Genomic DNA, 17,468 nt, shown 5'->3' on the forward strand with positions numbered 1-17,468 from the left:
AGCCGCTTTGAAGGTCCTACGAGATCGATGTGTGCGCTTAAATGTTTGATTAATGGTTTGATGAGGTGACGCAAAATGCTGACATACAGATGCAATTGTGGTGCTTTTATATTCAAGCGTCGCATATTCCCCATCGTAACGACGCGATAAAATTTTAAAGGTCTCACATACCATCTTCTGTGCCAACTTCACAACAGCAACAGATTGTACAGCGGTGTAATTGAGGCACAGGGAAATAAAATGAAGGACACAGTGAAAAGGTCTATTTTGTGATTAAAGTGGACATTTTGGCTTTAATCTGGAAATGTCCACTTTAACCTCAGTAGTTTACTTTATCACTGAAGTAGACCGTCGTAAAGGTCATCTTAAAACCGACCCAGTTATTAATCGCTACATGTTTCTGGGGCTTCCTCCTGACCTGACAGCAGAGGCAATCAGCAACAGATCATCACACAGAACACATTACATGTATGATATTCCAACTCACTGCACATTTAGAATCCTAAGATTTATACTTGATATCACTTTATTGATGCAATGTATTAAAGTATGCATGTAACATTTTACAGATAAATTGTTAATTTCGTTTAAATAATGAATACTGTTAATAATTACACACATAGGGGTGGCACAGTGGCAGTGCGGCAGTGCTGCTGTCTCGCAGGGAGTCACGTCACTGGTGTTCCCTGCCTGGAGTTCTCATGTTTTCTTGCTGGGTTTCCTTCCAAAGATATGCAGATTTGGTGCCAGTAAAATGATGCCAGTGTATGTTTGTTCACCTTTCGATGAGCTGATGCCCTGTCCATGGATTTTGTTTCTGTCTCGTGCCTAATGCTAGCTGGAATGGGCACATCCCCGGATTGATGGATTTAATCACTAAACATCCTTTTCAGAGATATTGCGGTAAAGTGTCCTCAGAATTTAACGGGTGTTCCAGGCAATTCACAACACAGCGAAGCCAAACCTGTTCTCACTGTGATGATATCTCGCACTGCCACCTGGTGGAATCTTCTAGATTTACGTAAAGTAAGAAGTATGAACAGTACAACACATGCGTAGCAGTAGCGTCCACTGGAGCACGCGTCGCGTCACGTCGTGTGAAGTATAAACCTGGCCTAAGAGTGCTCATTGTGAAAGGCACAATGCAAAATGAACACTAACAGAATCACGCAGCAAAGCCGCCTGTAGCTGATAAAGTGTAAATTAGCCAGCTTGCTTGCTTGCTTTCTTTTCTTTTCTATCAGGGACTCCTGACGCTCCTTTACTTCTGATAAGCTACTTGAATGGTGCGGATAGTGGGAAGGCCTTGTTAACAACACTTTAGATAAAAAATTAAAAAAAAAAACAACTTTTCACAAGTGTATGGTAGCAATGAACTAAATTCAAACAGAAATCTTTTTTGAAAAGCCAAAGAAAAGAAAGATCGGGCGTAACAGCCAGAAGGACAATAAAACGAAACGCAAGAGGACAAAACAGTTGAGCTCTACAACTCATTCAAAGTCAGCCGAAGTCAAGTCAGCGGCAAAATTCCATTAAAAAAAATGAATGAAAGACCACAACGGCACAATGCAGCAGTGACAAGCCTTTCAGCACATTAAATTACATCCTAGCCGAAAAATGAATGAAAACCTTGAAGCGAACAAAAGAAGAAAATATTTAGATTACTTAACAAGTTTCCGGTAGCAGAGGCAAGGAATAAAAAAGTTAAAAGACGAATGCTGGACTGCATCCTCACCACTACTAAAATATTTTTTTTTGGAAAGAGTTGTATAGTCATTAGCATTACACTCGGAGTGCTGCTCGCTTATAACACCGCACCGAGGATTGACAAAGTGTTTTGTGGTGAACCAGAACTGTCACTAAATCAGAACTAACGGATTAAGATACGCAGCTAACAAAATAATTGCCGGCCCTCGTTCATCTTCCAGTTTTCTTTTCTGCTCATAGCCGTGGCACCTGTGAGCCGATGCATGCAATGTAGGAATGGCATCGGCATTGCCAAGGACCTAAGACCACCAAAACATTTAGATGGAGATGGTGGGAGCAATGGAGGAGTAAATCAAAGTCTCTCAAGTTGTTAGATGCCAGAAAGGAGGCCCATCAGCACAAGTGTGGCCAACTGGCCGTCCTTTAGTGGAAAGGAGACATTGGGTTGGGCTGGCGATCACTAAAAACGAGTTAACTTGTAGTAGAAGGGATCGATAGGCCGACGCCACTTACGGGTTACCTCATAAACTGCCAAAAATGAGCATGAGGTCCGCAAAGGATAGTGGGAATGAAAAATCAGCTCGGCATCACAGCACACCATATTTCACTTATAGTTAGTTATTTGTTTTCTTATTAGCCGATAGATAGATAGATAGATAGATAGATAGATAGATAGATAGATAGATAGATAGATAGATAGATAGATACTTTATTAATCCCAAGGGGACATTCACAATTAGTATTTTTTCATAAAAATAGTATACACAAGTAGAACCACAAGCATCTGAATCTCACTCAAGGATTACCGTCACAAACTTCAAACGATCCTGCGAATTGTGCAAGATCACCTTGTCAGACCCAGCTGACTTTATCGCCCTGCTAGAGCGTACAAAGAGTTGTCTGCTACACGTCAGGTAATCAATTTTTACGGTGTGCTTTGCTCAAAAACTCAAGAACGCTGAGTTCACATGGGTGGGCATGCACAGAGTGGTCTGTTTTCACTGGGGCAGTCAACCTGCTTAGAACAAACAGGCATCTACGGCTCCAGAGAGGGTCCGTGCACAGGCCATTCCTGGACTCGGAGCTGATCTCTGAGCCTTCAAAAGATGCAGTTAGTTGCCCAAACTTTAAAAAAGTAGTGGACCCCTGGGTTTAGAGCTAGGAAGACGAGTGCTGGCAACAGCTTGACTAGTAGAAAGAGGTGAAGGAGGAGAAGGCTGAGGATGTGATCAGGAGGGAACCTGGAGGATGGCATCATTTACTGTTGTGACACAGACAGACACCGAGACAGCCAGATGTCCAGAAGTCACGCTTTTATTTTAGTTCTGCACAGCACAGCCACAATAACTCACACGGCTCAAAGACTTACAATAACTCAGTCCTTTTTTTGACTCTTTCCTTCTGCCGCCTCCACTCCCCTCTCGCAAGCTCTGTCCACTACCACTCGACATCCGGCTCCCTGAATGGAGTGCGGCGGCCCCTTTTATGGCACACTCAGATGTGCTCCAGGTGCTCCCTGATGATCTTCCGGTGGATGTGCTGCAGCCCATGGCTTGGGAACCATCCAGGCACGCCCTGGCAGTGGCCACGGACCCCCACAGGGTCAAATCCAGCTCTGTATCCGGATGCAATCCAGGGGTGCTGCCCTATTGTGTACCAGGGGAGATATGGCCCCTCTCCTGGTCCTTCCCTTCTCAAGGTGTCTCCGTGGGGCAAAGTGCCTGGTTGTCTGCCACACTGTACATAAGTGAGCCAGCAGACACCAAGCCCTGGATAGGAATGTCCACAGTGGGTGTACATTTGTTACGTTTTCTACATTTCTGTCTCCTGCATCCTCTACTGTTTTGCTATAATATATATTTTTATTTTATTTTATTCACTGCCCATTGACCCCCAAAGCATTAATTGTGCTCAAGGCCAGCTCAAGATCAGGTCGCACCACACAAAAGCTAGCAGTATCAGAGCCCATGCCACAAAACAACAATCTAAAGCGCCACTTTGGACACATAGACGGCTTATTTATTCCTCAGACCGCCCAAAAACACAAAACAGAAAGAACAATTTCCTCATTTTTGCCTTGTGCCCCCCCCCACCATAACCTATTGTCTATGGGGGAGGAGAGACAAAAATTTCCATCTCCGGTTTTCAACGTTTTAGGGTCCCCAATACTGAAAACATCGATATCTCAACGATGGGGTGTGTGTCTGTCTGTGTGTCACAGTTTCTCGAGGAGGGTCTAGAGCTAAAACGGCTGGACGGAGAAAATGCCAAACTCAAAACCGAAGCCTGCTATGAGATGACGATGTGCTGATTAGGTTTTGAGCCAAGAGGCGCTCTACAGGAACCCTGAAATTCCGTACTTCTGCAATTAATGACGAATTCTTCTCGTCAACTGCTATCGTAATGACCGATTTTATGATCGGAAAGATCAGCATCAGAGTGGTAAAATATTACTGAAATGTTAGAGAAGAGTTCGGGTGACTTGGTTCAGAGGGCACAAAACCGATTGACGCTCACCTCTGAATTTGTTTAACCAGCTTATCCACTCGAGGGCCATGGAGAGCCAATGTCTGTTCTGGTAGCATTAAGAGCAGTGGGGGGGTGGGTTTGGGAATCAGCCCGAGGCAGGACACCAGTGCATCTTATGGCAAATTCAAGCAGAGTCCCCCCACTCTCTTCTTCTGAGCCTAACAGTCAAATACAAATGAAAAGACCCTCAGTAATAGATGTGATGGCATTTCTGCACCAGCACTATTACCGTAGCTAACAGATTTGTTTTAGTACACTCCATATGTGAGGAGGAGGATATGCAACTGGATGATGGACAACGACAAGCAGACAGAAGAACACCTTTGATGATCTCCCTTTTTTTATCCGGTAACAAACTGATCTCTTCTGTGGTGTTGGCTTGAAGCTCCAAGGAAACCAAAAACACAGGAAGTTAAAACACGTAACTCGGCAAACAACAAGAATAAAAGACGCAGATTGTCACTAACTGCAAAAATGAGTTATGGTGTTTGGGAGTTGCTGACAGGAATACTAATGTTCCAAAAAGCACTGAATATTAAGTGTGGTAGAATAATAAAATAGAACTAAACACTCAACAGATTAAAGACCTTTGAAAACAAAGCCAACTCCCGTTATCTTAATAAAACCTGCCATGGCCAGCATGCACCATACGAGTGGAAATGATGCCTCGTTCTTTCTTAAAATGCCTTCTTTTTAAATTGAGGCTCAATGTTAGAGCAGAACAACACGAGGGAGAAAGGAAAGAAGGAAGGAAGGAAGGCACAAAAAAAGATCAAACAAGAGAGAAGAAGAACGCAGTGTGCCGCAGGGGTAACACGCAGGCTGTGTTAACGAAGTTGGAGCATTTTGAAGGGTTTCAGTCATCACATTTTTATTTATTATGTATTTTTGTACAAACGAGTCCTACACAAAACCAACAGAGATGACAGCATGCAATTACTGTACATAACATATTAAATACATGCTTTTAACATGACATGGTCACATAGTTGGGGTGGCTCAACGGCTTTCAAAGACAGGAGGTTCCAATTCAAGTTATTTTTAAGAAAATGATGGCCGGTGGCGAAGATGGATGGATAGATAGATAGATAGATAGATAGATAGATAGATAGATAGATAGATAGATAGATAGATAGATAGATAGATAGATAGATACTTTATTAATCCCAAGGGGAAATTCACATAATCCAGCAGCAGTATACTGATACAAAGAAACAATATTAAATTAAATAGTAATAAAAATACATGTAAAAGCAGACAATAACTTTGAATAATGTTAGCGTTTACTCCACGGGGGGAATTGAAGAGTCGCATAGTGTGGGGGAAGAACGATCTTCTCAGTCTGTCAATGGAGCAGGACGGTGACAAAAGTCTGTCACTGAAGCTGCTCCTCTGTCTGGAGATGATCCTGTTCAGTAGATGCAGTGGATTCTCCATGATTGACAGGAGTCTGCTCAGCGCCCGTTGCTCTGCTACAGATGTTAAACTGTCCAACTTTATTCCTACAATACAGCCTGCCTTCTTAACAAGTTTGTCCAGGCGTAAGACGTCCCTCTTCTTTATGCTGCCTCCCCAGCACACCACCGCGTAGAAGAGGGCACTCACCACAGCCGTCTGGTAGAACATCTGCAGCATCTTATTGCAGATGTTGAAGGATGCCAGCCTTCTAAGAAAGTATAGTCGGCTCTGACCTTTCTTACACAGAGCATCAGTATTGGCACTCCAGTCCAATTTATCATCCAGCTGCACTCCCAGATATTTATAGTTGTGGAGGTTCTGTGATTTATTTTATTAAGAATTACATTTTTGCAAGATGCACCCGATGAAGAGATAAAATCTCGAAGTCTCAAGATTAAATCGTGGGCTAGTTCAGACCATGATGGAGAGCAGGCCTGGAGCTTTGCTGATAAATGACAGTGTTGGAGAAATACTTGATGATTATAATGTGCAGACAGCGCAGCCGTGTGTGTGTGTGTGTGTGTGTGTGAGACAGACAGCCCGTGTACAGGCGGCTTGCACGCGTTCCTCTCCCTGCCTTCAACTAACTTGTATTGAGGTCGGGTTTTACTGCCGGGAGTGGCTGTCAAAAGAGTAAGAGAGGAAAATACACAAAACATACAAGTTGATCTGCGCTCTTCTCAAGGTAAATGTGACACAGCAAGGCCCGTCCAGAACCGGAGTCACACGGGAGGTTTCTCTGTTTTCAGACAGACAAGTTTGCAAATTTGTCAATGCTTTATTTTTTTTTATTTTATTTTTGAAATTGTATTCATTTTATTGCAATCACTCCATACAAATCAATCAATTTTTACAAAAAGTAGGATTGAGAGCAAATCGACCTACGGAGTAAAACTTAAGGCTTGTAAACATACCACACTGATAAGTTTGATAAGCCAATAGAGATGAATGGAGAAGAAAAAGAAATACAGAAATAACTGCTTCCTCGGTGCTTTAAGAGCTTATGCTAAAATATTATTGATTAGATCCTGCCATGTTCTGAAAAAAATCTGTACAGATCCTCTGAGTAATTGATTTTTTCCAATTTCAGATAGTATAAAACATTTTCAGTTTCCCACTGACTTAAAAGAGGAGAGTTAGGATTCTTCCAGTTTAGCAAAATAAGTCTGCGTGCCAAAAGTGTAGTGAATGCAATCCATGCTTGTCAATGCTTTATAATGGGAGACTTTGGGATTTCAAAAACGTGTACAGTGTGCTCTATTAGGCCAGGTTTATACTTCATGCGACATGAGCTCCAGTGGACGCTACTGCTACGCAAGCATTGTACTGCAATCTGGAAGATTCCACCAGGTGGCAGTGCGAGATATCATCACGTGAGAACAGGTTCGGCTTCGCTGTGTTGTGAATTACCTGGAACACCCATTAAATTCCAATGACACCTCACCGCAATATCTCTGAAAAGGATGTTTAATGGTTAAATTCATCAATCCAGGGATGTGTCCATTCCAGCTACCATTGGACATGAGGCAGAAACAATCCCTGGACGGGCATCAGCTCATCGCAAGGTGAACACAAGCACACACATACACTAGCGTCATTTTAGTGTCACCAAATCTTCACATCTATGGAAGGAAACCATGTAAACTCAAGGCAGGGAATACCAGCGATGTGACTCGTGAAACAGGACAAACTTTAAAAACCAATAGGCTATATCTGATCGTGTTCAGCTCTGACGGTAAAGCGTTTCCCGCGTGGGGAGAAAAGCACATGGCCGTGATTTCTCTGGCAATCAGCAACTACCCTCTAAAACACACGTAGCTCTGATCTCTCTCTGAAAAACGTCAAACATTACAATTTGTAGATGCTAATGCCTGTTGAACAAACACGTATCGCTAGCTAAGCGGAGGCGAGGTGCGCTCCAACACGTGGTGAGACATAGACTGACTCGAACAGAGGCTGCCGAATGAATGAGGAAGGCCCCCTGCCCCCCTCCTCTCGGCCCACACACACTCTCTTGGATGTGCATACATACATCGAACTCTGGTACTTCACGTGATGACAGAGGTCGCAAAATCAACTGGAAATTATAGAAAACAACCCGATTTAAATCCGTTAAGTAATTCTCACGTGAAAAGTGGACAGATATACAGACAAAACGTGTTTGGGCCACAAAATTTTTAAAACCGTTTCTTAGCGGGCACCTATGGGCCAAGGGTAACCTACTGTCCAAATTTAAAGTCCCAAGTCCTCATGGTTCGGGAGATTTTGTGATGGGTGAGTCAGTGATACTTGGCTTTTATATATATATATATATATATATATATATATATATATATATATATATATATATATATATAGTGAGATATATTGTGAGCCGTTCATCCCGGCCAATACCCTCAGGCCGCCAGATGGCGCCCTCCTTGCAGCATAGAGGTGCCCCGAATGCCAGCAGGGAATTATGAACAATGGAATTATAATGTACAGCCCTGCTGGATACCAAGGGGGCCGCCAGGAGTCGCTGCAGGGAGGCCCAGGGATTTATATTTCCGTATAGCCCTGAAGTATTTCCAAGTCACGGAACGGAAGAAATGATATACTTCTGGGCTGAAGAAAAAAAGAAGTTTTACCCAACCCGGAAGTGCTGGATAATCACATGGACTGAGGGCTGAGGACTATAAAGGACTGTGGGAGATCCTAGACGGACGAGCTGAGTTGGGAGGCAGGGTGGCTAAGCGTCTGGGAGACTGATGGATTGTTTATTGGATTATTTATTGAGTATTTGGGAGTGGAGGGTGCTTTGTGCACATTATTATTATAATAAATCAACTATTTGGATTTTATCTGGTGTCTGAGGGTTCAAGGGGACGATAAAGCCCTAATCTGTCACTATATATTACATACAGGGCAAGTTAAAATTATGTAAACACTAATGGGGTTGCTATGTATATATTTATATACAATTTTTGTGGACAATTTATGTGCTACATATGGTATGTCTGCTGAACATGATGGTGAATACTGAAGGTTGAGACATTCCTGTAAATCATTTTGCACATATGAAGTACGTTTTGTGAGTAAATTGTTTCCGCAATTGAAATGTTAACATAATTTTGACTCACCCTGTGTATATACACATATAAAGTAAACACTGACTAACTGATTTATACTCAGGCCTGCTCTGCTTGTGTAAAAGGCTGCAACGCTGCTTGCGAGTTGGGGTACGATTGTGGGCGATCAGAAAGGCGACACTAACAGAGTAGCTGAACTCACAGCATTATAAGCTGCACACGTTGCTGAGCTGGTGTTGCTATAACCACGAGAACAATGTGCTGTTCTTAACTAAAAATAAGAAGAAAAAACACGCACTAATCAGAAAAGGGCAGAGGCTGAAAACCATTTAAAGGCACAAATCCTGTGAAACCAAGACAGGTAAAACTATAATGGAGTGGCTTAAGAATAAAATGAGGAGCAAAAGTATTAAAGTTGGCCGTCAGAGTTTGCTGATCGCTAGTATTCAGCATGTAAGCAGGAGGCAAAAGAATGAAGAAAACACTTTTTCCAATGGATTTGACTCTGAGGGTGCTATCGATTTTAACACCACTATCCACCATCTGAGCTGTTGATAAGGACGCAGTGCCAGCCTGCTTTTATTGTAACAACTGAATGTGTACAGATAGAGACAAATTGTAATAAAGTGGACGGGCCTAAAGCCACTCGTTCCAGGGTGCTGAGAACTTGCGTAAATCAGTGCACTTTTTGTATTAATAATTTACAGTCACCACGCACTGAAAAGCCTCTGGCACTATGCCAGTCTAAAAGATTTTTTAATAAATTCACAACAGCTGCCCTCACATCTTGAAAACACTCCAACAGATGACGCCAACACAATTAAAAAAACATATCATCGTATACAAGTCAGCACTGAAATCTCCCACAGGCAGCACATCAGCCGCAGTCCTCTTTATGCCACGTGCAGCGAAAGGTCCAAGAGCTCCACGCGTGTGTGACCTCCCGGGCCACTTGAGCCATCATTAAGCGTTAACTACTCAATGAGCCGCAGCTTCACCCTGCAGAATCCACCAATCAGCAGAATCCTTAATTATTCCTAGAAAAGCCCACAATTAGTCTCCTGGACTCGGTTTCAAATGTGCAGTAGAAGCAGCACATCAGTACAGCCCCCTCGCCCCGCTTCCTTCACCTTCTAAACCGATGATTTCAATTACAGCTCATCTGAACCCCTTCAGAAACCCTGCGACTCCACAGTACGTTGGGCTCATTGTGTGAGATGAAGATGATCAGTGCAGAAGACTGGTGGGGCCGCGGGATTTGATTTACAGGAAACTGAATATCTGCAAACTTAGAGGATCGGGTATACGTCAGGGATTAAACATCCAATGCTCGCAAGAGCGGAGATGTGAAGTGGAAATAGCTGAGAAAATTACAGAATAAAGTTTATTTTACTAATCACCTAGGCACCATCTTGTACAAATGTAAGAAAGCTTTTCCTCAAAACCAAATCTACATAAAATAATTTACCAAGTAGTGTTGTATGTAGCGATATTCTGTTAGAAATTAGGCGATTAATAAAATATGCTAGGATAAATGGTGGCGGCACGGTGGCGCAGTGGTAGCGCTGTTGCCTCACAGTAAGGAGACCCAGGTTCGCTTCCCGGGTCCTCCCTGTGTGGAGTTTGCATGTTCTCCCCGTGTCTGCGTGGGTTTCCTCCCACAATCCAAAGACATGCAGGTTAGGTGCATTGGCGATCCGAAATTATCCCTAATGTGTGCTTGGTGTGGGTGTGTGTGCGCCCTGCAGTGGGCTGGCTCCCTGCCTGGGGTTTGTTTCCTGCCTTGTGCCCTGTGTTGGCCGGGATTGGCTCCAGCATACCCCCATGACCCTATAGTTAGGATACAGTGGGTTGGATAATGGATAGATGGCTGGGATAAATGGCCCGTTCTTGTCAAAACCAATCGTGTATGTTATTATGAATTATAGAACTGGCACTGGGGAGGACGTGGCATATCCTATTAATTCATTTTCTAAGTTTGGTTTCTTATAGGTTGACTGCTGTCAAAAGGGTTTCTTCAAAATGATAGCTGACTACCCTGCACATGTTAATGCACCTCCAAAAATCTGCCACAACTATCCACATCGCCATAAAGAGTCCGTAAAGCGCAGATGTGCAGTGCAGAGACAAAAGAAGCTGGAAAGAACTCAGAGGAGAATGGCGCAGGTGGACTTGGGGGTTTCTTGCTGAGGAAGTTGGGAGAAGGGAGGGGCCCGGAAGGTACAGATCAGCTGGAATGAGTACGCCGACAACGCAAGCATATGTGTGAAGACGACAGGAGGGCAAGATGACTGAGAGAGGGTATGGAGAAGAGGCCCGGGTCGGAGAACTAGGAAGGGGAGAAGGACGTAGAGAGGAAAACGCAAAGATGGAGGGGACTCATCGAGGCAGGTGACCCAAATCAAAGAGGGCAGTGCAGGGGAGGAAGAAGCGGAAGAAGGAGCACCATCATCTCTGTCTCATGGCACTGGAGGGTGTCAGCATGTTGCAGCTTTCTCTTCACAAACTTCTGTGCGTTTCTGTTTCATAGAATATTATTTTCAGTTATCAAGATTATTGTGTTAAACAAACATCCGAGCGAGTATTCAGAATTCAACTTTTTTATCCATCTAAACACTGAGTTGCTACCAACACATCTAAAAAATTAAAAGAGAGCCAAGACAGAAGGACAAGAGGTGGCATCCGGGCCAGAGCCAAACACCGCGGCAAACCACCATCTCTGCAAGGCAGCTTACTGGACAACAAACTCACCCAACATTCAAGAGAAATCTGAAACACGACCGACACCACGGAGACAGCAGACACCGTAAGTGGGCCTTGTTCTGACCTCCCGTGTGAAGGAAGAGGAGGCTGTGTGTGCTTTTGGTACACAAAGTGGGGCACACGTGGCCATCCTCCATATTCTATCTGTTAAGGAGTGCCAGTGCTCTCAGAATGCTTTGTAATTTTTAGGGAAATGTTTTGGCATTGATGTGGATGTGGACAGTATGCTGGACAATGCTAAACACGGCATTTTAAAAGTGCAGAGCGGGGCACATTCTGATCAGAGAACATACAACAGACACCCTGCAACAGGCATATTGAACATCGCAGCAAAGGCTCCGAGCTGCCACACAGGTCAGCCAGGCATTTCATTACGAGATAAATGTCTACACACTTAAAATTGAAAAATTGGAATGTCTATACATTTAAAACTAGCTGTCCCCCGCTGCTCCACGCATGTAGTAGTGAAACAGGACAAACTTTAAAAATCAATAAAACAACATTTTTAAAAAATAAATTTTGGCCAAGCGAAAGGTGGGTAGGCTCCAATGTCAAACACTGCCACCGTATCTGATCATGTTCAGCTCTGACGGGAGAGCGGCCCCCGGGTGGCAAGAAGAGCACATGGCCGTGATATCTCTGCCAATCAGCAGCTACCCCCTAAAACACACGTAGCTCTGATCTCTCTCTCAAAAACATCAAACGTTACTCTTTAACAATCTGTAGATGATAATATCTGCTGAATAAACAGGCATCGCTAGCTGAACAGAGGCGAGGTGCGCTCCAACACATGGCGAGAGGTAGAGCGGCTCGAATGGAGGCTGGCGTGTGAATGAGGAGGGTCTCGCCCCCCCGCTGTTGGCCCACAGCCTCTCTCTCGGATTTGTGCAAATAAATCGGTGCCACAACTGAACTCTGATACTTAGTGTGATGAGAGGAGTCGCAAAATCAACCAGAATGTTCAAGCAAATTATAGAAAAACTCCGATCTACATCCGTGAAATAGTTCTCTTGTGATGAGCAGTCAGACAGATGTTGGATTTTATATATATATATATATAGAGAGAGAGAGAGAGAGAGAGATTGAAAAATAAATTTAAAATAACTTTAATACATTCAAAATTGAAAAAATGGAATGTCTATATATTTAAAATTGAATGTCTCTTCGTCTCGGTGGGGGTTGAATTCTATTTTTTGGTCGGTTTCCTCTGTTTTTGCTCTTGCTTTCTTTTAACTTTCTGATTTTTTTCCCCCTTTACTTCTTTTTTCTAATTTGACCTTGAAGTCATTTCTTGTACAAGTTCAACTTGACTGTATGCAATGTTTTAGCTCTAAATATAATAAAAAAAAAATTACAAAAAAAAAGAAATTCTGTCCGTCTGTTACAGCCTCCCACCAAATCTACCGCCCCTATTTCTACTAAAGTTGCAAATTATGTCCACTATAGTTTAAAGCCGAATACTGGCAAATCAAATTTGGGGTTTTTCTATGTAAAAATATCAAAAAGAAAAAACAGCTGAGACAAGATTACTACAAGCTGACATTTTCGCTGGACCTCAGTATCTATCTGTACAACACAACAAGAAATCAGACAGATTTTTACTCCAAAAGGACTTTGAAATGATTGTGTTACACAAAAAAATGCCAAATTAAGGTGTTTATGTTGTCCACAATAATTACTGAGAATTTTTAAATAGTTTTAAGTGTGTTTAAAAAGAAATAGTTTTTGTGTTTGCTGCTCAATAACTCTCCCACGGTTGATCATATCAATAATCCTTTCCCTGTTATTTCAATGCTCATCTCATGTCAGACTAAAATGACGTATTTAGTTGTCTCAGTGAAATAAAAAGTGAGCAAATGACACATCGGTGATTGAGCGGGAGTATCAAACGCTCAGGGTGTATGTGTGTGCTGCTCGACCCTCATTTGTCTCTCAGAAATCAAGGTGTACCTGAAGACTGCGGTGCATTTTACACATTCTAGAACATTCCAGTACTACTACTCGACTATTAAGATGATTGTTACTGTTTGCTGCAAAATGACGTCTGCTTCTCTAAACCTTACACCCAATTTCACAAGGACTTCATAGGCTCAAAAGCAGTAGATGGTAAATAATAATAAATAAATAAGCAGAGGTCCTTCTGGTGTGATGAGGAGGTCACAAATGTCCGATCTGCTTGTATTTATTTTACGCACACTTGATCAATTTTCTGGGCCAAGCTGGGTAAGAACAGCCCGCTACTTACAGTACACACACACTTTGTGAAGTAGCAGTTTATCTGCACTCGCCTGTGTCAAGTTTATTCCCCCATTTTTTTACATGACAGGCAGTAATTATTTTGCGTGTGTGTGTCTACAAGTTAATTTATTATGCATTTTGTAACTGTTACACACTACTTTAAGTACTGTTTCCTTAAAATAACTTTCATTGTTTTTGTACAGAATAGTTTTTTATATTTGATACATAAAGAAACAGCCTTATAAAGTCCGGATTCTACTGTAGCAATGAAAACGCACATCAGATGCATGTGTGGTGCTGGTTGACATTCCACAGGAGTCAAAGGTTTTGTGGAGCATCACAAGCAGAATCGAGACAGTCATGACACTGAATGGAAGTCGGCTAAAACACAATATAAAACAACCCCTCACTTTGTCGCAGGAGGTGGCCTGAGCTTTTCACTTACACTCACAAGCACACCGACTTATGCAGCATTTCCTCCAGACTTGGTAGAGAGCAGTCACTGTGAACGGCTACTGCCAGCTTTCTTGAATAGAAATTCTCAAACCTGCTCTGGGTTCCACGGTTCTGTTGTGCGATCCATCCATGAACACAAATCGCCCCCCTCCAAAATCGACTCCGTAGTCCGACAGGTAGAGCAGGGAAGTGTAATCAAAAGAGCCATAGGTCACCTGTAAAGAAAAATGATGAAGACTGCTGTTAGTGACGCGACAAGAACCTTTGGCAGAGCCCAGGCTGCATCAGTTTTGCTAAGCCAATGTGGCACAGCTCTAAAGACAAGTCTTGTCAAATTGGGAAAACACGAGGGCCTCCCTTTGATTTTTATTCTTCACAAGGTTAGAAAATAAACTTGAAAATCCGCACATTTTTAGTAGCACTCAGCGTTTTGGTGAAGGGTCCAAATGGCAGCCATGTTACACGGACTCCTCATTCTTTGACATTTCTGTCTGATTTTTTATCTACAGTTATTGGCGAGGCCTTTAGTGACATCTCATTCGGTGCTATTCCAATACTCTTTCTTGCTTAAAATATACAGAAAATAAGAACATAAGAAATTTGACAGACAAGAGGAGACCTTCAGCTCATTTGTTTAGCTGAGTCGTCCCACTAGCTCATCCAGAGACTAGATTGTCGAGGCTTCTCCTTCAACTCCACCTCTTGGTACGTTTGTTCCACAATCCCCTTTACTTCCACTGATGCCCTCGAGTATGTGATTCACTGTTTAAAAACTAGGGGGCTCTGCCCCCTGCTCACTTCGCTCGCCAACCCCTGGGCTGACGCTATGCGCTTGCCACTTCACAACTCTGCCGCTCACGTATGGGGAAGCGGATGTACAATTTAAACAGATTGTTATTTTCATGGGAATTGTTACATATGCGTAATAGACCTAACTATTTCACATTACAGCGAGTAATTAACCATAGGGAAAAAAAAAATAGTAAAACCTAATAAATTGAAAGAAAATTATGTTTCATGTTGCTTTACAGGTATTTGTTACATTATACGTTTTTGTCCTGTTTGGCTTTAAAATGAACATGCAAATACTTTTTAAACTTACGCTTACAGAAAACTTACAGAATCTTCGTCAATATTGCATTGAATTTTGATTCTGTGTTTGGACTTACATATAACGTATAACTGCCCATGAGTGAATTTCGTTTCTTTCTCTCTAATAAATAAACCATCTTTTTCGAACGTTTGGCCCTGTGATTTGTTAATTGTCTTTGCAAAAGCTATTCTAATGTGAAACTGTAAACGTTTTAATACGAATGGCATATCAAGATCTCCTTTGGTGTCTGATGTTATCCCCTGAAGATGTACTACATTACCTTTCCTGTCGTCTGTTAAAATGTCACATGTCAGAATTGTTCGTCAGCATAGTCTATTGATACGCATTTAACCAATCTGCCGTGTTACCGATCGACAATTTTCGCGTTGATTAGTTTGACTTCATCGTTTCTCAGTGCTAGGATTCTGTTGATAACCCTTCGGGATGAAATTCTTAAATAAGATTTGGACGTACTAAGTCTTCATTTATTGGGGGCTTAAAGTGAGGAAAACGTAAAAATTTATAAGAGCTGAGAGCGCAGGAACTGTGTCTGTCAAAAGCATTCACACGAGTTAGAGGATCGTGTGTGTGGGCCGTTAACTGGAAATGGTGGAGAGGAGGGCAGGACTTGAAAAAATCTCTCGGCAATAGTCTCATCTCGTCTCAAGATTTCCTTTTATAACAGAGAGATTAAATCCTCAAAGTAACGTGCTACATGTAGCTGAATTAATTATTTTGGTATACAAGATGGAGAGACAAGCAAGACTTCTCTGTCAATACAAAAAAAATATCATCTCGGACGCCTCTCAGACGAGCTCTCAGGTTGAGTTTTTTGAAAACAACAACATTTAAAAGTTTTCCATATACAAAATGTTCCGTTTTACTGTTCAAAATGAAAGACAATGGGTGCGTAGGGAAACCGTGGCTACGTCACAACGAAATGAATGACCAACAAAAGAAAATGTATAATGAATGAACAGCAGGTAGCGGAATAAGCAAGTAAAGAGCTACGGCACATCATAAATAAATAAGAAAATTTGATGAAGGTCACAGACACAGGAAGTGCGAGAAACAATGAAAAGGACAAGCAACGCTGGAACAGGAACTCCAAGTATGAGTGAGCACTGGCGAGTACTTGGGTCCTTTAAATATGAATAGTGGACGGGTAGCCATTTGCAATGCTTGCTAGGAGCTTCAAGCAGGATTTAGACACTCGCCTGTAAAAGGTGCCATCACCAAACTGCCTGCTACTCTTGCTTACATTTCTCCAACACAAAGCGTTTCCAAACGTTGACTTCTGCTGTTTTTCTTTTCAACACGTTGCACATCATCTGCACTGAATGGGATCCATTTTGAATAGACCTGTATGTGGACCAGAGTGGGATACGCCCTTTGGGTGGCCGAGCACATGTCAGGGGGAGCAGGGTTACCTGGGAAAGCTGGCTAAAGCCCATCACCCTGCGTAGGTGGTCATCACTAGCGAGCCTCGGGTATAGACCCCCGGCCTTTGGCCAGCGCTACTGTACACTCCCAGCCCACACAGACAGTCCAAAGACTTGATAAAGTTGCGGTTCCATCTGCTTTAGTAAAGTTTGTAGGTCTGTCTATTTTTACGTAACTTCTGTCTTTTTTTTTTTACATTATATTTTTTTGATATGTGTTTAACTGCGGGCGGCACGGTGGGTAGCGCTGCTGCTTCGCAGTTAGGAGACCCGGGTTCACTTCTCGGGTCCTCCCAGCGTGGAGTTTGCATGTTCTCCCCGTGTCTGCGTTGGTTTCCTCCCACAGTCCAAAGACATGCAGGTTAGGTGCGTTGGTGATTCTAAATTGTCCCTAGTGTGGGTGTATGTGTGTGTGTGTGTGCCCTGCCCGGGGTTTGCTTCCTGCCTTGTGCCCTGTGTTGGCTGGGATTGGCTCCAGCAGACCCCTGTGACCCTGTAGTTAGGATATAGTGGGTTGGATAATGGATGGATAGTTTAACTGCATATTCGACAAAAAACAAACCACTCTAATTTGACACTTTCTTTCTCTAGGAATTTTCGGTACATTCTGCAGCCTGCCAAATTATTTAAGCAAAAAGTACTGGCTGGAACATTTCCATTACACTGGTAAGTGGTCCCTCATTGTGTCCCAGCGGTCCACTTTAAATCAGCCTC

The 17,468-nt window shown here is 42.7% G+C and overlaps 1 protein-coding gene across 1 annotated transcript in view; it reads right to left on the reverse strand.

Annotated features, from left to right (window-relative positions):
• uts2r2 (urotensin-2 receptor 2) overlaps positions 1 to 17,468 on the reverse strand; it is a 99,232-nt gene that overhangs the window by 26,778 nt on the left and 54,986 nt on the right. Inside the window, exon 8 of the mRNA XM_039740746.1 lies at positions 14,311 to 14,434. Coding sequence (XP_039596680.1) covers positions 14,311 to 14,434 — 124 coding nt within the window. The remainder of the gene's footprint in view (positions 1 to 14,310; positions 14,435 to 17,468) is intronic.

This window comes from Polypterus senegalus, chromosome 17 (assembly GCF_016835505.1).
Source record: "Polypterus senegalus isolate Bchr_013 chromosome 17, ASM1683550v1, whole genome shotgun sequence".
Taxonomy (NCBI): Eukaryota; Metazoa; Chordata; class Cladistia; order Polypteriformes; family Polypteridae; genus Polypterus; species Polypterus senegalus.